The sequence below is a fragment of the Patagioenas fasciata genome, chromosome 5, assembly GCF_037038585.1.
Source record: "Patagioenas fasciata isolate bPatFas1 chromosome 5, bPatFas1.hap1, whole genome shotgun sequence".
Taxonomy (NCBI): domain Eukaryota; kingdom Metazoa; phylum Chordata; class Aves; order Columbiformes; family Columbidae; genus Patagioenas; species Patagioenas fasciata.
In genome coordinates, this window is record NC_092524.1 from 5,558,664 (window position 1) to 5,584,421 (window position 25,758).

Genomic DNA, 25,758 nt, shown 5'->3' on the forward strand with positions numbered 1-25,758 from the left:
ACCAAGTCTTGCAAAAAGAACAGGAAATAACAAATACAGGTGAAAGGCCTGTTGGGCTTTAAGAAAGCCTGTAAGTATTGAATTCTTCAGGTTTTCATCTTAATGATGCTTTTGAGGTGATGCCTCCTAACTCTGGCATTTCTGCACATATGTGAGGGCACAATTGTGTTGTAACATAAATGGATGTGTGAAGCTTGGGAGTTTGTAGTGTGACTATCTGAAGTCTTTTATCACAAATACCAGTTTTGATTTCAGAGCCATATAGGAATGTGAAAATTTGTACATGCAAGCATTTTTTTCTAAATTCTCCCAACTGGGAATGTGTAAATATATCATCAAGGGTCTACATCACCTTTGCTTTTCCAAAGTTACTGAAATAAGTCCAGTAGTCTTCTCATGATTGTGAATAGTACATATAACTAGAAAAACATGTTTTTTGTAAAATCACAAGAGTTTTTACTTTGGTCCTCAAGAAAAAAACTATAGAGGAAAATACCTTGTATTTTGGCTAAATACGTATTTAGATATGAGTAGGTACACTTGTATGTGTAAAGGCTTTTTCTCCCATGTACAATTGCTTTCTTGGTTTCATGTAAGAAAGTACATCAGGCAGAAGGAGAAATTGCTCTGAAAATGCAGCTGTCACTTTCTAATTTTTTGTATTATTTTTCAGAATAGTAAACCCTTCACTGAGGGTGGGAGCGAATGATGATAGAATTATCAGCAAGTCGATGCCACAGATTCTGTAGTCAGCATAAATCATAAAATGGATATGTTAAATACAACTCTTACCCTGTAAGCAACTAATCCTTTCTCATATCTAGTAACACCATAATTCAGTATAATTAAAACCCTTCATGCATATTTGCTTTAGTTAAACATCTGGGTCTAAATACTACAAGGCAAAATACATCACTCTGCAAAAGAGCGGACTTGTCCTTGATAAGTGATCTCATATTGTAATTCCCCTTGAGAAAACCATTCTACAGTTCAGGTACAAGCTAAATCAATAAACCCTTTAAATTGCTGTTGGGTTATATAGGTCATACTCATTTTCTAACCTTCTTGCAACGTGTAGTGGTAAATAGAAGTGTCACCTTTATGGCCTTCTGAAAGACTGACTACTGTTCACTTGGATTGTGGGAATTCGTAACTAATCTCTGCTAAAGTTTGGATTGTTTCTCACAGTCAAACTACTCTTTGGCCATACTTCCAAGTGCAATAGGAAGATTTTTTCAAATCAAGTAATTATACTGGGGGGTAGGATCTTCCCCAAGACTTTGTCTGCATTATCTGAGGTCCAGGACCAGCAAAAAAGCTCAGTTGCTTCAAGTTATCAGTGTTTCCAGAGAAACAATTAACATTTTGAGCTCCCTCAATAGCTAGCCATTATCAGAGAGAAGCTGAGTATGGGTTTAAACTAACTGACATTGTTTAAGTTGCTTAACTGACAAGAGATACCCAAGTGCAGTTTGACTTTCACCTTTTTTCATAATATAAGTAAATCCTTGTACAGCTACTGCACAGGAGCACAGTGTTCGGAGAGATGAGGATACGTGTAAACTAGCTGTCTTAGATATTTCCATTATCTTTATTTTCCTTGGGTAAGGAATTAGGATTATTTTTAAGTTGTGCCTAGAGTTCTTTAGATTTTAATTTCTAAACAGTTTTTGAACTGAACTCTTTACTTTTCATTATATTAATTTAATATGTGAAAAGGAATAATAATCTAAATGAACTGATGGAATCTGATACCTTGGACATGTAGGAAAATTTAAATTCTGAGGTAATATTTGTAGACTGGAAGTTGGACAGCACATATATATTAGAATGCTGATAACTTGGGAAATCTCTGGAGCAGGAGAGGTATGAATTTACATAATCACAGTGAGTTATAGTAGTGCTCCAGCCCATTCTTTCCAATTTTGATACGATTGTTTTGGAGATGACTTGAGTGAGAATCACAAAAGACAATGCAAAATTTAGAAAAATGCGTGATAGTCATGCAAAGAAAAATTACAAGTATAGACAATTTCATGAAGTTATGTCTGGCTCACTTCTGATCTAGTAAAAATGGGCTGAATACAGAGGTTTGTTTTTTTTTTTTTTTTTTTTTTTTTTTTTTTTTTTTTTTTTTGAGAATTTATACCAAATCTATTGAACCATCCTCCTTGATTTGCATATATTGCAAATTCCAGGCAGGTTCATGTACCGTTCTTGGAAAGAAACTTTTGATCTCATGGAGTGTATTGACGAAGTTCGCTATATAGCATTGAATCTAAAATGGAAATGTCATTTAAAGCAGATATGAAATGAGAGGGAAAAACGCATGTACAGACACAGCTGTTCTATGCCAATTCAATATTCTCCGAGCAGGTTTGGTTCATGTAGTTCTTGATGCAGCTGAAGAGGTGTTAATATCACTGGGAAACTGCTAAAAATAAAAACTTTGGACTGAAGAGGTACTTTTTGTTCCATCAGGAAGACATAGCAGGTGCTGGGTGCTGACAGAAGCATATGCTGAGGGAAGACTTTGTACAGACTTTCCTTCTCTCGGATACTAAGTGACACGGGCATTTGTTTTCAGCATTTACTTTTTATATCTGCTTATTAACATAGCTTAATTTCAGCAATCCAGAAGGATTTTCTTAACAGCAAACACAAATTTGCATGAAGCTTGATAAGAATATTGTTCTTTAGTGCTTCATTTGCATTCTGTATGTGGTAAATTTAGCTGTTTTTTCCCTCCCCATGTAATTCTTATTACGATGTATTCAGAAAATAAGTATTTTCAATGAAGTAAAAAGATTATACTGGGAAAGAATAGAAACATTTATATTTGCACTCGATAATACTTTCTATTATAAACTCTGCTGTGACATTTGAAAAACTTCTTAGATATCTTTAGTTCCCACAGAGTCTCTAAGAAGCAAAGGGAAAAGTTGTAAAGTTAGTGATATTTTCTCATTGTTCAAGTCATTTAAAGATGAAGCTGCTATGGAATCAGCATCCACTTGAAAGCATTGGCATTCCCCTGTAGTTTATCTTTAGTTTTCCCTTTCTCCTTGTCACAGGAGCATCATGACCTTCACTTGATCAAGACTTGAGTAGTGAGCCCTGGCAAACAGGACAATGCAAACAGGCACCAAGGGTGATGCGCCTTGGTATTGTCTGGAGATCAAGTAGTAGTGGCAAAATAATGCCTGAAACTGCTGAAAACTATGTCCACAGTATCATTTGCTATCCTGTTCTATCGTGTTATCCATTAGAGTAATCTGTTCACGCATTATTCTGTTTTTTTTCAGATATATTACTGATGAATCGTCAAGCTATAAATATCACAGTTTTGATTGGACAATTACATTTTTATCAAGCTTAATTGTATGAAGACTAACTTCATACCAGCTTTATAAAGAGAAAAATCAGTATGGTTTTAGTTATTGGTCCAATGGGAATAGCAGCTGTTACTTAACTTTGTATGTATCACTTTTTTTTGTTTTGTTTTGTTTTTGAACTGAAGTTTCAGTACATTTTTGAGGCAAACAGAAGCATTTCACAGGATAAAGTAGTATTGAAATAATATACTTATCTCTGTATATCATCTGTTGGAAGAGCCACAAAGCTGATAGATATTATGATACATTGCAATGTTTTCTGTATACAGATGTTTCTGGATAACTTTCTATGGTTAAATTTGACAAGATTGTATCTCTGTTATACAAATTTGCAATATTTTTGTGTTAGAGAAGCAGTTCTGCTTTTATGTCCCTTTATTTTGCATTTTTTTAAATTAATTTTATTAAACAGCAGAATTAAATGTAAAATTCCAAAACAGCTACAAGATTCTGTCTCAGCTACCTCTGTAATTTAAATGTTACCCTGGCTGTATTGTAAGAGGTGCTGGAAAAAAGCGTTGCCGGTTATCTGAGGAGACTAGTGTAGCAGTGCTGTATTGTAAAGGTAATAACACTGAAGTCATCGTCAGAAGTTTTAGATGTGTAGTAGAAAATCAGACCAAAGGCAGTATTATGGACATAAACGATGAAGAATATCAGAACTGAAAAGGATAATGTTAGCTATCTGAAAAAGAATGGTTTTGATGTGAATGGGTTTCCCATTAAAGACTAAATCCCATAGAACTAATGTGAAAAGTCAACTCTACGTACAGAGGACAAGTCCATATTTATGCAGCCTATATTTGAATAATTGTAAAGTGTTTAATAGTTTCCTTTTTGAAAGATGTCTGTTCCATATACAACTGTATAAATCCAGTAAGGATTCATTGCCCTAGGTAGAGTGACTACTGAATGTTTGGGAGAAGCAGTGATTTTTCTGCGGGGTCAGTCAAGGGGTTCTGTACAATCCTTCCTCATGATGGTAATTCTTTACTTTCATGGCTTGTGCACTTTTCAGTGGATGAATACAAGTTGTTATTTTTCTTTGGCTCATTATTTTCAGTGTCACGTTACACATGGTGATTCAACTTGCTGTTTCATTTCCTGGGGCCAGGTATCGAAGCCAGCTGCGAGTTTTCAGAAATCTCCTTTTGCTCCTTTACTCATTGATGGGAACTGACAGTTGCATCTTTTCCCTGATGAGTCATTGATTCTACACAACCAAGAGTCTGCCAAAAAGATGCCAGATGGTTTTGGCCTATTTACAATGAGTGCATTAAAAAGTACAAGGAAATAGATGCAAAAGGCCTGATTCTCTAGCTGTGTAGAAACCAGATAAAATGCATCAGCACTGCTACCATTTTGTGGGCCATTAGTTTAAAATAGTTTAGCAATGTAAGTCTAGTTAAGCGGTCATCACAGAATCACAGAATGTCAGGAATTGGAAGGGACCTCGAAAGCTCATCCAGTCCAATCCCCCCACCAGAGCAGGAACACCCAGATGAGGTTACACAGGTACACGCTCATGTGGGTTTTCAATGTCTGCAGAGCAGGAGATTCCACAACCTCCCTGGGCAGCCTGGTCCAGTGTCTTTCACCCTTACTGAGAAGAAGTTCTTTCTCAAATTTAAGTGGAGCCTCTTGTGTTCCAGTTTGAACCCATTACCCTTTGTCCTGTCATTGGTTGTCACCAAGAAGAGCCTGGCTCCATCCTCCTGACACTCACCCTTTATATATCTACATTAATTTACTTACTTTGTTATATAAAGATCCTTATCTTCAACTTCCAGATGTGTTGATTTAGAATTGTGACGAATCTGTTTGTCACTTGAGTATCAACCACATTGATGTTTACACATCTGCAATCACGCATTTCGCAAGTGTACTCTGTAAGCAGCATTTACTGTTTATGATGCATGAAAAGGGATACAGGATACTCTTAACTATGACTGCTTTAAAAAAAATTGCCAAACCCCTGAGGCTGTGACCTTCTTATAATCTCACCTAATTTTCTTGGAATTTATGGCAGAAGGCCCTAAACAATTAGAGCAGAAAAGTTTGTGAAAAAGAGTGGCTTAAAAAACCATAACTGATAACAGACTTGCTGAAAGAGACATCTATCTAAGTTTGCCTTAGACTGCAGACTGTATTTCAATTTTCTCTTTTCTTTTAAATGTTTTTTTTTTTCTTCTTTTAATTTTTCTTTCAGTCAGGGACATTCATGTACTATCAATAATTGAAATCTTTATAAAAATGTTTTATTTCCAAGACAGGCTTTGCAAACTTACTGTTAAAACAAAATAAATTTTGCTTTGTCCTGACATAGTACATTTTATTCAGTGAGAAATAAACTCAGTCCTTATTTTGAAGCCTAAAAGCTTAACTTCAATATTTCAGAAAGACAGTCAGAGGTGGAGTGATCTCTGGCGTGTTAAGTCTTTTGGGTTACTAGGCATTTGTCTCTATTGCATACTGAAAATTAGAATCTGCTGAAATGTTTACTATAATCTATTAAATCATGCCAGTAAGAATAATAGAAGAGTCAAAACAGCTGACTGAGCTTAAAACTATAAGTGAACATAATTCCCTGAAAACAAATGATACAGAATTTATACTGACACTACATCAATAGGCTGATGGTAAAAGCAGAACAACTTGCAATGAAAGTACTACAGATGACCTCAACAGTATATTGCTAAATTGTTCTGTTTGATAGTGAACATTTGTAAAAGCACACCCATGTGCTAAAATGGTAAATATTCATTTTAATCCTAGGTGGAAATAATGATAATGACACTTTACTTTGCAGGATGGTGTAACTGACATAATGTGATATTCAGAAAACAGATTTAATCTGCGTATCATTACATAGTGGAGTTTCCTAGGAATGCGTTTAACTTGTTGTGGCCACATATAATTATACTGCAAGATGAACAGAGAACCCTGACACTTTTTGGGGATCAGACTGGTGTCCAAGTTCAGCAGAAGCAAACTGTTCTGGCTGCAAGACTCTGCTCTCTCTCCACACCTGCATAATTTGTCATCGAGTTTAACATTTTACTGGTTTCCTACTGAAGTTTCTTCTTTTACTTTCTCACACGTGGTAACGGATGATGATGCCGTCCTTCCTAAAGAGCTGTGTTTCATTCAGGTGCTTAGATATAGATTAGGTGTTCTTCCAGTTTAAGTCTTAGAATTCAGAGAAATTATGCTGATTAAGTCTTGTTGATATCAGGTCCAATTGCTCTACCTCTTGCAGTTTTTTCTTAATTAGACAAATAATGTTGTTAATCAAATTCAGAGGAGTTTGCTGATATTCATCAGGACGAAATTCTGTATTTGTGATTATATATTTTGTAATTTATGTGTTTTCAAATATGAAAGAAATGTTACTATGCCATGGTGGAAATATATTTTTATTTAAAAAAAACCCACTATGCTTTTCATATGATAGCACAGCTGGAGAGTATGGGTGTGCTGATGTGGAGAAGTGACTTCTTCTAGAATGGCCTGCCTATCCATACCTGCAGTTATATTGCGTATATGTGTGCGAAACCTTCCAAGGAGTGCTTATCAAATATGTGAGACATTAAGATTTGGTTATTTAGAATTCAAGAAGTGAAGAATAAGAAAACCAATTGATGATAGATCTTTCCTTAAGCCCAATCCAGAGAATTTTGTTAATATTAAGGAAGTATAAAGGTGAAGGTATATTCAGTTTTGTAGAAGAATATAGGAATTATTAAGTAATCTGATTTGTGATTAGACCACTGTATTTACCAATTTACCTTTTTTTTTTCTCTTGAATTGGACTTTGTTGGTCTAAAAGACAAGTTTGCAATGTAGAAATTGAGATCACCAAGACAGATGGGCTGATCCAAGGATTTGTTGGCTATCACACGGGTGCAGAGTTGGATTTTACTGTCTTCAAAACATCAGCACTGTTCTTGGACACAATGCTAAGAGTCAAACCTTGATACCAGAGATAATATTGTCCAGGATTAAAAACCTTTGAGGACCTAATAGCTAATAAATCTCATAGCTATATTTTGTATCTTCAGTCTTCTTTCATTTTTTAAAATACTGTTCCAACAGTTCTGAGGGTTTAGTTTGTTTTGTGAATCTCTGTGGTAAATTTGTTGTTGCCTTTTGGTCTCCTCCCTGCCCAGCGTGTTACGAAATATAATACGAAAGAAAATATAATTGCGTGCACAGTTTGTATTAAATTAAATTTAAAAATTCAATAAATGCCCTGTTTTATGCAAACTGATAGACACCAACATTTACATGGCAGAGTGAAGCCAATGCCAAGTGAATGCCCGTGGGCCAGAGTAATTGACTGATGAGGACAGGTGGCCTTTAAATGCTCCAGCTAAACTGGAATTAGGGGCGGTGGTGGTAAAGTGATCGTTAAGACAGTGTTACTGCTGGCAGGTAATCGTTTTTAAATGCAGTTTAACTTTAAACAAAACCACGACATTTCAATGGCAAAAGAGACCATCAAGTCTAACACTCTCTTTGTGATGCTAAAAGAGAAATGGAAGCGATGACCTTTCTTAAACTACCTGATTACTTTAGTGGGAGGAAATTCCTCCTTGACCTCTGCTCACCAGCAAATTAAAATGGGAATATTCTCTGAAGCTTGTCAGGCTGATTACACATAATGCTGTTAGTGCCGCGGAGGTGAGCCAGCTATTTACAGTGATGTATATATACCTTGATTAAAATCACGCATAGCTGAGGTGGTAATAAAAAACTATAGGTGTTTCTGTGTTATACTTGATGTAGGAGATTTTCTTTATATTGCATGTAACAAGCAAAATGCTAATATTCATGAAGTATTCTAGCACTGGCCAGATTTAATTCACATAAGTTCTTTCATTTAATTTGATAGAAAAATTTGAACCAAAACCTCAGTCAAAATAATGCCAAATTCTTGAAGGTTTTTAATCTTAGCATATGGATTTTCCTGGAAACCCATGATGAGTTTGCCTCTGTGATCTCTATTTGAGCTAAGTTTTGATAACACTAGTTATCTGTATCAAGGATAACCGGATTACATGTGAGTGCTGTGCAGTTATGAGTAGGTACAATAGCTGAGTCCTGGCATTATCTCTTTACATTGACTTTGCCCTATGTCTCCTGCCATGGTTCTCAGTGATACTTCTTGTTCCTCCACTAGATCTGCAGTTTTTCCTTTCCGTTGGTAGATGGACATAATCAAAATGGTCTGAAACCACAGTTTCTTGAAATAAAGTTCGCTTACGAATTGAATGAAAAAGCAAAAGTTACAAAGACAATAAAATATTTTACTGACAGCTGAAGCTTTTTGTCTACCAGCTATGGAACTTATTAGAAAGATTGTACTGATTATTTTTCCATCGTGGGAAAAGATATTTTTTTGCAAGCTGAAGTTGGAGATGTTTTCATGTTTCACTAGAGATACAAACTCGAAGACCTCTACGATTTTTATTTTGCAAAATTCTGCATATGATTATTGCTGAAACTTCAATATAATGTTAAGATTCTTCACCTGAAGTGTTCTGTTGATGAAAGAGGCATTTTATTCACTTTCATTTCTTCTACATATCCAAAGTATCATTTGATATAGAATGATTTTCTTTCATAAATCCGTCATATTTTGTGAGCTGTCTATTTGATATTAGATAGCATATTTAATTTGCTTTACTGAGTTTCTTTGCAAAAATGTATATTCAAAATGCTTCAAAGGAGCATTAAGATTCCTGTTTAACTTCAGGGTCTTAGATCTGATAAAGTAGAACTAATGTGTTGCAGGGTTGGGGTTCTTTATTCTCCTTCTTAGAACCAGAGGTATAGCAAGATAGAAAAAAAAATTAAATGAAACTTAATGAGTGTTTCAATTCACTGATGAGTCATACTCAAAATGACAACGTTAAATTAAAAAGTATGCTGGTTTAGAATTAACTGAACAGTTTGCTTTTTGTTTGAACCGTGAGAGTTGGACCGTATTTCATTCAACCTAAAACAATCTGTGTTGGATTTATTTAATTGTGGATTTTACGGAAACTTTGAAATGTATAGTTACATTCCAAGTACAAATTAACATTTTGAAAGGGATGGAATATTTTGACTTACCCACTAATTCATAATTAGGTTTGATTTCTGCCAGCATATTTATTAGTTCTAGTTTATATTGTAAGAAGGTTTAAGTAAGGGGGAAATGTGGAATGAAATAAATTTTACAATGTTAAAATAGACCTGAATCATCCCTCAGATTACTGGGTGTCACAAAACTTCATACTTCCAAACTTTTACTTGTTTTCTTGCATGGAATATCTTTGAAATAAGGAAAATCTCACACTATGTACCATCACTCATGTTAAATAAATCGTGTTTCCTTTACATCACAGACAATACACCATTTGCTGTGGTTTAGTCTTATAATTTTTATACTCAGATGCAGAACATCCTTTTGACATATAAAACATCTGTTTATCTACATTAGGAGAACCAAGTTATTATATAGGTGAACAGGGGACCTTCCCATACTCCAATTTGCGATCTATAAATAGTGTTGGAATGAATTCAATTTGGATTAACTAAGACTATTTTCTAACACATTGAGTAATGTTTTGAGAGGATCTCATTCTCTTATTTTCTGTGTTAGACAGGGCTACGAAGAACTGGAAAGGCAGCTGAAAGAAGTCTTTAAGGAAAGGAGCAATATTCTTCGTCAACTGTCGAAGACTTCTAAAGAACTTGAGGGAATTAAAGTAAACCTCCAGGTTAGGCTATGTCTTGATTTCTGTAGGATTAATTACTTTTTTTTTTGAATATTCATATCTATTTATTACAAAAATATGTTTTTTAAATATGTGGATAATATTTTGTTGATCATGTAGTTAGTATAAACCTGTTGTTTTAATGAAAAATGTAATTCTCATGAGTTAGACCTTTTGCTCACTTATCAAAAATCATAAAGAAAATCTGAAAATAGAACATAGTGGAACAAAAAAGGAAGGGAAGGAAAAAAATAAGCTGTCTTAGTGGAGCTACCACACATTTGTCATGGGAGCTACTGTAAATGGATTTCCTTTGCTGCTGCAGGTTGCATCTTTGCTGATGAGTTACAGATAACTCAGCCTAGTTTAGCTGCTCACTTGACCTGCCTGACATGCCATCTACACGGACTGACTGGATTTACTACAGGGCACTACTTTACAAGTTTAGCTGACAAATTGTGCTAGATGTGCCGGCAGCTAGAGCCGAGACACCTGCATTTAACTTTTAGGTATTATGGGTAAGCTGAAAGGGCAATAGTCAATTAACTCTAAAATCAAATTAGCTCCTCAGAGCAAAAAAGAGATTAAAAATCCAGTGCTCTGGGTTGGAGATCCTGAAATCACTTTAGAGCACATCTGTCTTTCCCAGAGATGGTCTGTTGGTCTGGTAAAAACACACAGACTCATTATCGCTTGAGATTTGTCTCTCTATGTCATGTTATTTTAACAGATGACATTTTCCTGACATTGTGTATATATTTTCATGTTGACGTAAGCTAGATGAGAAAAATATAAGGAGTAGCATCCCTATGTCTGTTCAAAGGAGAATTCTGGTACTGTGTCTCAAGAGTGTGCGATATATTGCATTATTATATTGTCTTGCATTTCAGACTTCTCTAGTTCTAATTAATGTGAACTGTGGCCTATTGAACCTTTCTCCCCTGCTTTTTTTAGCATTCTTTATTACTGTAGGTGTTTTCTTTTTAGGGAAATGTACTTCTCCTTGCAACCAAGTTATTTGAGAGTGATGTTTCTTGTGCAGCACAGTTGAAAGTAGTACTGAGCAAAAATATACTATCGGGTATTTTAGAATCAACACTGTAGAGATCCAGATATAAGCAAAGAGCCATAGTGTTGTCTTCTGTATATACACATTTATCTTTGTCATACAATCCTAATGTTTTTACTCATTTGTTTGTTTCTAAATCTACTCGTTTTATTTGATCAGCCCTCATTTAATACTTGAAAAACAGCTACGTACAGTTAGTTATGGTAAAAGTCAGGCTATTTCTCTGTTTCTCACAAGTGGTAATATTTGTAGTCCACCAGAAGTATTTCATGAACGAGGACCAAATAAATCATTTCACAGATGAATAACATTAAAGATCTCTTTGATAATAGATTTCTTCCTTTGCTATCAGTCTTTGAAAAATGATGAAGCATCAGCCAAAAGTGATGTGCAGAAACTTCTGGAAATGGGCCAAAAGCAAAGGTAAGACCTCACTTCCTTCTCTTTCCATTTCCAGACTGAAAAAAACCCCTTCAATTCTTCAATACACAGCAAATAAGATCCATAATAGAATACCTATAGAAGTTCTAAGTTTGACTTTGATAGGGAAGGACCAGATACTCGAGAGTCTTTCAGGTATTCCAGACAAATCTATTAAATGATGCAAACAAGACTTCAGCTAATATCCTATTTAAATACTTATTTTTATATGACTTGGGTGCAACTGAAGATGTACATTGCAGCATCATAGCTGTGTGAATGTATTTTAATAGTGGTTTGATTGTTGAGCAGCTTGTAGGAAATAAAAAGATTGATTGAAGGTATTAATGGAGTGTAGTATATAGATCTTCTGAGAGTTTTGGCTATGGAGTGTACCACACCACAGCACTTCCCAGAGTTGGATGCTGGGTGGGTGCAGTATGCACTGTGCTGCTGAGCAGCCCTCACCCTCCTTCGGAAGAGAAAAGGTTTTTACAATATACTCTGAGAAAATGCCCTGGAGTTGCTGCAGGTACTTGGCAGCTGTTTACAGGCTTACTGGATTTTACTTCCAGAGAGGTGTATAAGTTGAGTGTAGGATGCAGGTGTTGAAAATGTGCCAGGGAATCCTCCTCAAAGAATTTCCCTAAGTAAGGGTCAAAGCTTATTTGCTTAAAGCCTCAGGCTGTACTTCATCTGGAGCAAGCAAAGAACAGGAAACATACTGTTAAGCTTAAATCTGTTGTGTTTGAACCCAAATTCAAAATATATCCTGATATTAATCTTATGATCTACTTTCTTTGGACAAATGTGACCTGTCTGTGAGTACGACTTTGATTATTCTCTGCCGTGATGATTGGCACAGTAAAGTTTAGGGTGCTGCAATCTCAGCTTGTGTAAGTAGGTGTAGTTCTACTGACTTTAAATTAGATTTATTTTTTTAATCCCTTCTGTGTGAATTCTTCAGTACTTCCCAAGTTGCAAGTAAAACTTGGTCACTTACTATGATGCCTCAAGTTTTGTTCTATGCACCATCAGCGCTTTGAAATGATCACATCTGTTTATTTGATAAGGGAAGCTGTATTGTGCTGATGGTGCCTTGGTTTCATGCTGCTCAATCGCTATTTCAATTAAATCTATTTTCTACTAGTGTTGCCAAAACTGATTAAAAAAGTAGAGTTATAGGCTAACGAGCTAGATGATGTAGCAGCTCACAAGTTCTGTTCCTGTATGAACTAGATGGTTTCCATTCCAGCTGAATTTTCAATAGGCTAAATCATTATCTGTGTGTAAACCCAGTTCTATGTTGGTCTTCTGAGAAGGTTTATCTGTGCGAGCAACAGCCTTGAAAAAGCTCTGCAGCTGTTTTGAAATATGTCACTGTTCTGCTTTGCCAGAACTCCAAAGTGTGTCTCATGCTGTGGGTAGAAAGAGGTGGCCCATGGAGGGTCTCAGCCCCCTGCAATTCTCTCAACTGGAGAAGTTCTCTGACAGCATCAGTAATGTGAAGGCTATTTTGATTCAAATAAAACCCAATCCAAACAATTATCCTCTTTGTTTGTTTGTTTTTTCTTACCCAGTTGCATGCCAGAATCTTTGACTGGATTTTATGTTGCTCGTCTCCAGAAAGAGCCAGGAGAAGGTTAAATTTTATCAGAGCGCCATTTATTTATTTATTTACTTATCTATTTATTTATTTTAAAATAGGTATAAACTGGTTCTTATTGCTGATAGTGTGACTCCATTTCGGTGCATTTTCAGTAGCCCACTTTCCTTGCTTTTTTGGTGCCAATCCTTTTTGCTAGAAATTAGAAATTATACGCTGGCAGATGTTTTGCACAGCAGGCTACTCAGTTGATGTAAAAGGTGGCCAGTTTCCATCGTAGATAATTTTTGTCTTGCGTTGGCACTATAGTTCACAGGGGCATTATGATTTTACTGGCAAGACATATAGACACAGTACATCTGTCTGTTAATCTGAATAATTAAATGTGCCTTTTCTTGATTCTGAAGAACTATTTCTTAATGGACACTTGTGATGAAGTTTGTGTTCTGTGTTTTTAACGAACTAGGGAAGAAATGAAATCTCTCCAGGAAGCCTTTCAAAAGCAGCTTAATGAGGCAGCTGAGAAAGCAGAAAAGCAGCAGGCGACCGTGAGTGATTCCCTGTCCCTCTTTCATTATTTTTGTTTGTTTCTTCTTTTTAATCTTTCTGCCTTGAGAATTTGTCATTATCTCAACTAACTTTGCATGTAAAAAGCTTGGATTTCAAGTCTGTGTTTGTAGTCTATAAGCTTCAGAAGAAAGAACCTGAAAAAATTGTACATGTTCAAAAATGCTAAGATCCCCAATTTCTGTGGGATTTAGATGTGTGTGTCCACTTTTGGAGATTTGGGCCTGGAGACTTGGACCTAAGTCATTTCCCTGATTAGATAATCTTTATGGGCCCTCACGTCTCATCTATACCAATGTGCATGGTTGTACAGCCACTGAGTGTTTTGGAGTCACTACTGATTTTTCAGCAACAAAACAGAAGAATAGAAACATAGCAGAGTGTCTGATTTTGACCGTAGTAGATCTAATTATCACTGTAGGAAGGCATTAAGTCCCATTAAGATTTCATGCTTTAATGAAATTCCGTTTCTGGATAAACTGTGCAATGGGTTGGATTTTTGTGTAGCACTGTGATGCTGTGAGACATAAATAACCACATTTTGCTATTGCAGAAAAAAAAAAAGGTAAAATCATGTTTTCTTTTTAATTCAAAGGTGCAAAAAGGAAATTTTTTCTGTGTTGGTTAGTAGTATTCCCATAACATGAACATCAGTGATCATAAAATGACTAGCCTCTAAGAGGTCCCTTCAAACCTCAAGTGTTCTGTGATTCTAAGGCTTGTCTTGAAAACAAGCTGCTAGAAGGGCTTATAGATCTATTTTTAGTTTCATACTGAATAACTACTGGTTTATTTAGTAATGTTTTACTGTCTTTCAGGCAGTTGCTCAGATGTCTGAAGGGTAAAGAGGCTGTTTTACCTATTCTTGTGTCCCTCACTACATATACTTAGTGGATTTTTGTTACTTGTATTTTGTCTAGAGAACAAAAAACCTCTTTTGTTCTTGAGGGGAGAAAAGAAACAAACTGAATGCTGTGTTGAACTTGAAAAGAATAACATGTTTTTGAAGTCTTTCTCAATAGCCAAGGCAGCATATATATCCAGAAAAAGAAAAAAACATCTACCCTTGTTTTAAGATGGTTTTGTACTGAGGTGAGATATACAGTCTTGAAATAAGAAAAAATGAGAACGTAGTTATCTCTGCCAAGTACTCAGAACACGCTGGCCAAAGGTTGTCATTTTTCAGGTGCACGGAGACATTCCCACCAGCTTTATTGGCACAACAAATTCTAATCCTACAAATTAAAGGTGGAAAACATATTTCTTATTTAATCTCTGCATTAGATTTTTATATTCAAGAGTAATTCAGCTGTGGATCAAATACATCTCAGATGTAGTGACTGGATTATTTGCTCCTTGTTGTTCCTTGAGTTATGGCACTATTTTAACTTGAGCAGCACTGCTTTATGTAAACTCAGTCCAGACCCTAGCACTGAGGAAAAGCACAATATTTGTTCTACACAAGTCAAACAAAATCTACAGTTAACTGTAAGCAAATATATTACCTTGTGCAGAAACCAAGAAAAACCCTTCTGAGTTTATAACAGAACTTGACTTGGAGTGGTGTCAGCTGGTTAGAGAAGCTGAATTCTCGAGCTGTGTCCTAAAACTTACTAATAATAGGATATTAAGTCTGCCACTGATTTTTAAGGAAAGCAGAACTATGTCCTTGGCTTGTGGCATTTATTTCTTTATACCTGAGGGTACAATGTACATAATGAAGCTCACGAGTACGGTGAGACTGAATGAATATTCAAAAAGTCCTTCGGGATCCTCAGATAAAAGCTGCAATAGAAATGGAAATAAATATTATTACTGTCACACAGGGTTACTTAACACTTGGTTTCTCCACGTGTTTCATGTTTTTTTCTGAAAACAATATGAATGCTATGAAAGAAAGTCTAGGTACTTTGAGGCAAGCCTAGCTAGGTGATGGGAGCTTAAATTTAATTCTAATTTAATGAATTGTGCGTCTTGTTTCTAATCCAATTTAAGCACATTTTATTCTACAAGATTTGGTGAAGTAAATCTTGATTTTCATCAGAGTAAATAAGAAGAGAATTACATTTCTGAAAGCCAAATGAATATAACACTGGAAGGGGGTTGGAAATATATGTGTCTTTTATGCACTTGCGAAGGAGGCACAGTGCAATGCTTACTGTATGTTAATTGGCTGGATATATTCAACAGGGAACACCTGCCTGAAGGTGTTTTTTATTAGGTAATGCAAAAGTATGAGTAAGAATTTATAAGAATTAAGTCAAATTACATGAAAAATAAAATGGGATGTGTTCAAGGACTCTGACCAAACCAAAAGAACAAAGGAAACACCACAGCAATTCATTACACTTTGCATCCACATCTTGGGCAATGTACGGCAAGACTCTTCACCATCAGCTGCACAAATGATTCATCAGAAACAATGTTATGAACCTTATTGTGTATGCTTATCCATTTTTTGGCCCTTGAAGAGAGAAGCCAAGAATGGTAGGCAGTTAAAACTTGCTGATCTGAGGATCTGCTCAAGTGTTGGCGGGTATAGTCTCTCCGAGAGCAGCCAGTGGAGCTACTACAGGTAGTAACACATTTCTGAGAGTAGAAGCAGCAACTCAGCCTTGAGGAAACAAACAGAAAAAAGATGTGAAGACATTCCTGTGCTGTACAGTACTAATCATACTGAGGACTGACCCACGGGCCCTTAGCAGAAGTGAGCACTCCCTTTGTGGGTTGTCTTCTGCATCTGTACCACTAACATAGAATCAGAGAATCATTTTGGTTGGAAGAGACCCTCAAGATCATAGAGTCCAACCGACATATGAAGAACAGCAGCAGTCCGCCTTGGAGAGGTCTTGTCTTGAAAATATATGGCAGACCTTGAACAAATTTATGCCTCTTGTTTCAGTTGCTCTATCTGGGTTACTAAAATCCACAGAGGAAGACTAGTTATTGTAAGGAAGGATTACATTTTAGACTAGCTCTATGTTGCAAAGTTCAAGGTCAGATATAGTCTTCCAGAAAGCCTTGGGTTATGAGGGAGCTTCTCTACAAACCATCTCACACTAGAACTGTGGACTCTGTGTATCAGAAAGCACTTCTTAGTAGATAAAGCTTGTTAGACAGGAGCACCACACTGGGTTTAATTAGACTACACATATATAAAATGTGTAAGGTATAATTCCAAATAACCTGTTGTGCTGTTTAACAGTTGATCTAGGTTGACAGAGCTTTTTCTTCTGCATTTAATATCAAATACCTAAGCAATTTATAATAGGTTGTTACATGGTGAAAAAAATATTAATAATGTCGAGCTAGATCTCTAAATGTGGAGTGGAACTACTTCTTCCAGAAACAGAATTAGGGACTGTGGACTAATTTTCACTTTCATTAGCAAAAAGGCAGAGGGCAACTGGCACACGTAACTTGAAAGTGGTTTTTATTTCTAGTGAATTTGAATAAATAGCATCAAGAGTGATTCTGTATCTCTGCATTAGGTTAACAGGCTCTTAGACCTTTTTGGAGAAGGGCTTTTCACTTGACTGTACTTGATGCTAACTGCTTGTATCTTAAGAAATAGTTGTTTTTTGAGGAAGTGACCTTGAGGTTTGCAAAGTTGTCTCGCAGTAACTGCAGTAAAAGTTTATAAAAAGAGCTGGATAGCTCTGGATGAGAGAGAGAATAAAGCATTAAACAGAGGAATGCTCAAAAGTAGTTTTACTGAGTAAGCTTACTCTGCCTTTTACTTTTTGTTCCTGTTTGTGTTTCGTATCATGCTGACAATGTTTAAAAAGACATGGTGATAGAATTGTTTGACAAGAAAATTATAGTAGTCTGTCAAAATAAAGGAGGAAATATGTCTCTGTAAATACCTTTTTCCCAGTTGCTCAGTGTTCATTATGAAAATTGAGAATTAAGTAACACATTATGTATGACTTGTAAAAATAAACAATATGGTTATTTTGAAATCAGTAGGGTTTTTCTTAGTAATAAAAGACTAATAGATATGGAGAATTTATTCAGAGATATCCACCACCAAATAAGAATCTCAAAAAACATCACAAACTGATGCCTGCAATAGTTTAAAAAAAAAATGTTCATTTCACTTCAAAAATGTTTATTTTGTTTAGGACCTGTCATAAGGGCTATTACCAAAGTCCTGAATGTCTCTTTGACAAAGATTGGTTTTATGAATTAAAATATAACTTACAACTTAAAAGTTGTGTTCATCTAAGAAATCCTAGTAGGTAGAAATATGTTTAGCTTTGCTTTTGAGAGTATTTAACACTTTGTAGAATACTTTTTCCCAAAGGACAGACTATTTCTTATGTTTTAGGTAATAGTCAGTTTTCTCTGGCTTTTGGGGTCAACTGCTATACCATAACTTGAAAATGAGACCATGAAAATTAATACTGAGTATGCTAGGCTTTCCAGATATTGCCCAAATAGTTAGGTGTTAATGGGTATGTTCCAATCCCATCTTAATTGCTCATGGCTCAGTCCTGAGCAAGACACAAGAAGTCTGGAGGTAAGCAAATACACGTACAGCTGAGCTTTCACTGCGTGGTAATGATGTTAGATTGGGATTCTTCTGTCCTTCATCTGTAGTGAATAACTAACTATTGTCTGACTCTTAAAATTAGATCACTGCCATCTGCTAAGGCATTCTGTGTTACAATGGGGGAAAATTTAATTTGAACATTTCAAGGTCACAAACTGCTGTGAGTAGAGGCCACTGGATGGAAGCTGCTGCCTTTAATAAATGTAATGAGCTCTGAAACACACAGAGCTCGGAGTAGCTTGGATGTCTGTCTCCATGAGACAGAAGCAGTGTCCTTGCTTAATATTGCAAAGTTCAGCCTTAGAACAATATATTTTCATTATGTATTTTCATAATTACAGCTAGATAGTAATTGGAGGGGACCAACATGTGGAAAGACATGAATGTCAAACAAGAACAAAGAGTGAGGAGAAAGGAGGAAGAGATGTAGAAAGTTTCTTTGCTTCAATTTTTCAATTTCTCTGCCTTTTAATTTAGAGCTGGGCGTATACATATCCATTTTTGTTTATTATGCTAGCAGGATTTGGTGACTGAAAGTAGAATTTTTATATCTCTTGGAAAATTATATTATGCCTTGTCCTTGAGACTGACTAAAAGCATCATGCAAAGGGTCTGATACAGACTGATCTGCCTTAAAGCATGAATTTACAGGCATAGATGCATTTAAATGGATAGATGGGGTCATCTCTACATTAGCTCCAGTAGACAAGCCGTATAAATCCCTCCTATGTAGCTCTGTACGGCTGTACTTCATAACTAAGTGGTTCTTCAGTTGTTAGAGATTTAGTAGAAGAGCTTTAAAAATGCTGTTACAATATGAAAGCAAAAAATGAATGACTTCATTAATATTGATATTGCTTTAAAAAAGAAAGAGATGAAAAAAATATTTTAATTATTTAGATAAGTTAAAGCAGTAAGTCTGCACTATGTAACATGTCCATATCAGTGATATCAAATGCATGTGTATGTGAAAGGTAATTAACAAAACTTACTGCTTTAACTAGCACAGGTTGCAGGTTAAAACAGCAGTTCTGTAGTGTCTTAAACATCTCTCCCCTAGAAGATCCCAGCTGATATTTACAAGCAATGTATAGAGAGCACACAGGTAATAATTTTAGATATCATATCTCTTAATTATTTCATATAGCTTTGGTTTTGGAAGTGAAGTGTTTTGAAGGCATATAAATATTCTTTGAGAGTTAGGACCAAAAAATTGAATGCTCTTTAACAGAGGTCATTGTATTATGTTTCTCAGTATTTAATGGTAGCTGGTAAATCTTTTGAGCAGCTGAACAAACACAATACACCATGTGAATAGTTATTTTATCTTTTTTTCCCCCCATATCATATTTTGATTGTGACCTTTATTTTTTGTTGTGCAAAATCTTCATATGTATTGTACAGAGTACGCGGGCGAAATTTCAGTATTTGTTGACATGATTGCTAGCAAGTGTTGAATATATTCATCTTCTATTAAAACAACACCCTCAGTGATAACTGAATGCACAGTTAGTATTTCCACAACTAAACCACTTAGACAAAATTTCGCAAGAGTTTCCAAAAGAAGTTCCATTTATACGTGTCAGGTGGCACTGGTTTCATGGACCCTCTACCTACTTTTCTGTCTTAAGTGAAGATAGCGTTCCCTGGCTTCTCCTTTGATACAGATAAAAGTGATGTCAAGTCCGGTGATGGTTTTTAAATTACTGACATCTGTCTCCTTGAGTGTGGACATGATTCTAAGAACAGCTGTCACATCAGGCAGATTCACTGTCATTTTTTATTTGCATGACAACCAAACCATTAATCTTTAGGTCAACGTCTCTATAATCTCAATCTCTTTTCTTATAGAGGTTTTGTTTTCCTTAGGAAGTCTGCTGCAATGTCAGAACAAATGTAGTTTAGTGTGGAACGTGGGTAGAATTTTGTGTCAATGGGGGAGAGAACGCGGCATGGGGCATTAGGTATATAGAGATGAGTATTTTGCTAATTAAGGTATCCAAGAGCATCTTCCTTCAAAGTGAAAAGAATGTGTTCTTTTAATCCTAGTAGTGTTAATTAAATCCTTCTTTCTCCTATTATGTTCCGTAAGCCAGGAGGAAAGCTCAGTTACTGAAAGAAACTCAGACTGATTTGCAAAAATGATCCTTTAAATTGTGTTTGATTTAAATCAGTCTTAAAACTAAAATTGCAATTTCTACTTTCCGAAGCAAGTCATTGAATTAAATAGGAACTAAAGACCAAATTTGAATGCTTTCACATATAATACAGTTTATTCCACGGATGGGTCTGGTCAGAATCAAGGGGTTTATCTCATTAGGACCAGTACTGTGGAAATCAAATCAAATAACTCTGTAAGAAACCTACTATGGTAGGTGTTATGTTCTAAGAGAGTGAAAAAGTTTTTAGATCATAAAATTAGTTACTTTTGCTGTAAAAATCCTTAGTTCTCTGAAAATCATGTGGGACTTCATTGCAATGCATAAAAACTGTATCTACTGGTGCAAAAGTAAAGTAAACCTATTGATGTACAGCGATTTTTCTTCCGTTGCTTAAGTTTTCTAGTGAATACCATGCTAAATGTTTGTATATCTAGCAAAATAACCAACTGTGGCCTATACCAATTCGGTATGTAAGCAGAAATCATCTAAGATAACTTGTTGCTAGAAACACATGCAGGGTGGTGGTGTGTTGTTTTGTGTGTCTGTTTTTGTTTTGTTTTGATTTTTCAAAGCTGTTAGTAGAGTAAAACAACAATTAATGGTTGAACTGATGCTGAGGTGCATTTCAACAACTCTCATTCAATGTTTCTTCAAACTTCTAGATTAACTTCTTGAAGACTGAAATGGAAAGGAAGAGCAAAATGATCCGTGACCTCCAAAATGAGGTAAGAGGAACATTTGGTTGTCATCACCTTTCAGAGTTTACACTGAGAGAGGTTATGGTTTGGCTTCTTGTTTGAGATAATGTTGTAGTGGGAAGATAAAAGTCAAGTGAAATACTCTAAACACAAAAGCAAACAAGAATGATGCTGTGCATTTAGAAAGAGTATTTTATTGAACACAACTGTTGATTCTTTGCTGCTGGTGCATAGGTCCATAGTACATCTCTGTAACTTTTACTGTACTTATGAGTTGTGCTTTTTCAGTAAGGAATACTTAATTCAGTTCTGTAGATTATTTTGATACACAGTGAAACTTTATCCACAGTGTTATCACCTGCTTAACAAGTAAACAGCAAGAAGGGGAGAAAGGAAATGCAGTCTCAGAATTGAGATTCTTAATAAAATTTTAAAACCCCCATGCTCCTAAAATGTTTTCTTATGCCTTATCTGTCATGAATAGTAATCCCAAACTGATCCCAAAATCCCAAATAAAACATGTTTTGGGGTGATTTTTGTTTTGTTTGGTTGGTTGTTGTGTGTTTTTTTTTTTTTGTTGTTGTTGTTGATTTGTTTGTTGGGTTTTTTTGTTTGTTTTGTTTTAGTATTAAACTGATTTTGAAATTTGGTCTTGGAATCAAAACTTAAAAACATTTGAGCAGTATCACATTTTTTTCCTCATCTTTTTTTCCCAAACAATTTGTTTAAATCAGGATATAGTTTTCCTTCCCATTGCTTCATTTTGCAAAGGACTTTGCACTGGAAAACATTTTATTCAGATGATCTCTCGTTCTCTTACCAATTAGGCTTCCTGTCTGTATCTCTTCTGTTCACTTCTTACGCTTTTCTTTTCTAAAATATTCTGAGTTTGATGTTTATGAAAACTTAATCTCTTTAAAGCACTTATTTAAACAGTGATCTGTCTTTGGTCAGTCTGAAAAAAATGCACGTTACTTCTTTAGCTCACAAAGGAAATATTATCTCTTTCAGTTGCTCACGTTATTTAAGCCACGTTCTCAGTTACCTTCATCTATGGTGTCAACCACTGTGCTTTCTTTTCCCACCTGTGATCACTGGATGCTTTTCAATTGAGCCTGTTAATTCTAATAAATCGTATCAGCACAATCCTATTGACCAGCCATAAAAAAATCCTGTCTCTTATTGCACACTTCAGATATACTTCATTAGTCAACATTCAAACCGTCTGACTCTTAATGATTTTCTTAGGTAGGTCAGTAGATATCTGTAATATTTAGTGTATGTATAGCACATTTTGGAAGTCTACTATGAAAGCAATCTCTGGTTTTGGCACTGAAAATGTGTCTCAGTTTAAAGATGGAATGATTCAGCAACACTTTATTTCCTGATAACCTCCCGTCTGAAATTGCAAGAACTGACCGGGTAAATTTGATGTACCGAAGTTGCAAGCATTTTAGGCATATCAGCGGGCCGATCTTATATCTAATATGAATACCTACAATTTTATTATTCCAGTTATGTGTCAGTCTTTCATGAGATTCTATGTCTGTGTCTACATACTGGATCTACATGTGTTTTGCTGTCCTGCTACACTAATGCCCCTTATTGCCCTTCGTTAGCAGTTGCAAACACTCTGCTATTAGTTCCTCTTCGACACCCCCCAAGGAAACTCTTGGAAATAAACCAGAATAGTGTCTTGTCTTGGAGGCTGCAGGGCTCGCTTCAGTCATTTACTGGGTTGTTTACTGTGTAGCTTCTTTCAGTCACATTGCATATGTCTGGGGCTAAATGAAGTTTCAGTCTGGTTGGGGTCTCTGAACTACATGTAGAATGATTAAAAATGATTTCTCTTTAGTATCTTGGCAAATTCTTGGACAATAGATAAACACACGGGGAAAAAATTTATATGTAAACTGAGTGGTTGACATTTATAGGATCATAAATATTTAAGAAGTATTTTTCATATCTCTACCTTGTGTCTTTGAGTTGTTAGGGCAGTATTTTGACTAGAAGGCAGCAGAGAAGGTGGATAGGGATTTTATGAGTCACTGAGTGAACAGTTTCTATTCTGTATAAGTGTTATTTGGGGCATCTATGATTGGGACTTCTCAGAAAGCAAAAAGAAGTAGCGTATTGAAAAATGGTAGCTAACCTTTGAGGGAGTGCAGTGATTAGAGATAATGGTCTAGATGAGAAGGAAAAAATACCAGTTGAATAAAATAATTTTTCAGTTTCCTGAAGCCTTCAGTGATGTGTTTTTTACTCTGGCTTACCTCCTCCTCCTCCTTCTCCACATGTCCAAATTACATAGGATTTAATTACCATTCAACTGGAATTTTTCAAGAAGATCCGTCTGATTTGTATTGCTCATCTCTTTTAGATCATAGAATTAAAAAGAGGAAAAAAGTTTTACTGAAGAGAAGAAAAAGGCCACATTAATCTCCAGGGAAATAGTGAATTAATGTCTAGATGCTCTAAACGGAACTACGGAACCTTCCAGTACTTAATACAAATGTTTCAAATTTGGTGTGGGAATAAAAGGATTGAATCTTGCAGAATGAGTATAATAACAAAGACATGACTAAGGGAAAGAGACTTAATCTCTCATGAAGCAAAGAGTAAATGAGATGTAGAAAAAAAAATGCAATAAAGATTTGATCTTCTGGGTTTTCAAAATTAGATGAGAATTGACTGCCTCTCCTCACAAACCACCCTGCAGAGCTTCCCCCCCAAGGTTTCCATTCAGACGATGGATCTGCCATTCTTTTGTTGCCACCCTATCCAAACACATTCACTTAAATAAATACTGCAAACTTCTCTTGTTTCTCATTTAATGAAATTATCTGAAACATTTCAATTTTTTGTGTTGACATCTTGCAAGATGCTGCAAGAGCTGTGGAAAAAGCCTGTGGGCACTCTTTATTTTGCACGTTTCAGGTGGAAACACAGGATGGTACTTGTGATTAACGAAATAATAGTGTCCTAGCATGCCCTTGACATGAGAAGCTCCAGCGTACTGTTCTTGGCTCAGTCAACTAGACTTGTCTTGAGAAAAATTTGGTTTGAGAGAATTACTTAGTTCTTCTGTGCATCAACTACTGCGTGGACAAGGACCTGATAGCTATACCTACCTAATGGCTTTTTGTTCAACTTCTACACTATGTTTGCCAATTTCCTATAAGTCAGTCCACTAATAAAAGTTTTTCTGGAATTTCAGTAATTGTTTTTGTGCGCCTAAATAAGCTCATCTTATTTTGACAAAGATTTGATTGAAATTAAATGATATGATTTGGAGAAAACATTGTGTTACCTAGGTTCTGCCTCCAATCACTGAATACACAGTATGCTTTAAAAAAATCCTGTTTGTGAGATTGGATATGCTATATGTTTAAATAATTGATAGCATTTTATATTTATTTTTTACAAGTGCTGTCCGCATACAGATACATAGAGACAGATAATGAAAATGGACTTCCTTTCATAACTACTTTTGTCCTTTCACCCTCAGTTTATATTGGCAAATTGTGAATTTTGAAATGGTTCTTCCATGACTGTAAAAATAATTCCACATTTAGTTCTGTTCTTTCAGCGCATGCCCTGCTGCCATTCAACTCTGCAATTCAGGGATAGGAATAGACAATGACACCCTTCCAACTGAATGCGGCAGCTGTGATGGAGTATATGAGAAGAGGACATTGTACAGAAAGGCAATTTTCAGGCTATTCATGGCTTTACAAAAAAAAACCCACCAGTTGACAACAAAAATAGTCCGTGGGGTAGAGGAAAAAATGTGCCAGATACAGCGCATGGGGATTATGTGTCTAAAAAGTCTCTTTTTTTAAAGGTTTCTGAGTGCTTCCTGCAATACCAGAAAAAATCTGTTAGACTTCCAGCTGTAACATCATGTGGATTGAGCTAATGTAGTCTAATAAAGGATTGACATGTAAACAGATAGGGTCTTATTTTGAGAAGTATCTACTACTGACGAAGAAACCAAGGGGCTTAGAAATTCAGAAGCACTGGTGGAGCTAAGAAACTTGGCAAAAATGCAGACTAAAATAGAATACATTTAAAATACTTTGAAAATGTTCACTTTTGGAAATGGCCTATTACAGAACGTGCAGCTCCCTTCTGCCGTGTCAGTCATACATCACTTCTGAAGAATTATGCCAAAACTGCTCTAAAAATTAAGCTAAAGCAGGATGCTGTGTTAACCCTTGTTTACATAAGAAAAAAATCATGGACCTTAACAATTGCTATTTGGCATTCACAGCTGCCTGTTTTTGGCACAGCTCTGAATATGCACGTACATGATGGATTAATTAATGTCTTTTCTACATTGTGTGTTGTGCATTTTGCTAGTTTGCCATTCATATCCTACTGGTACAAAAGCCATCTTCAGTTACAGTGCCCTAGCTGATGTACGCTTATATGCAATTTTCTTCAGATAAATGAGTCAGGAATTTTTCCTAAAAGTTAATAAAAGGTGTATATTCTCTACTGAAAGGTAGTGAAATGTTAT

The 25,758-nt window shown here is 35.7% G+C and overlaps 1 protein-coding gene across 1 annotated transcript in view; it reads left to right on the top strand.

Annotated features, from left to right (window-relative positions):
• The window catches only part of LUZP2 (leucine zipper protein 2), a 168,470-nt gene that overhangs the window by 66,980 nt on the left and 75,732 nt on the right, over positions 1-25,758 (top strand). Inside the window, exons 2-5 of the mRNA XM_065840213.2 lie at positions 10,045-10,162; positions 11,581-11,651; positions 13,721-13,802; positions 21,201-21,263. Coding sequence (XP_065696285.1) covers positions 10,045-10,162; positions 11,581-11,651; positions 13,721-13,802; positions 21,201-21,263 — 334 coding nt within the window. The remainder of the gene's footprint in view (positions 1-10,044; positions 10,163-11,580; positions 11,652-13,720; positions 13,803-21,200; positions 21,264-25,758) is intronic.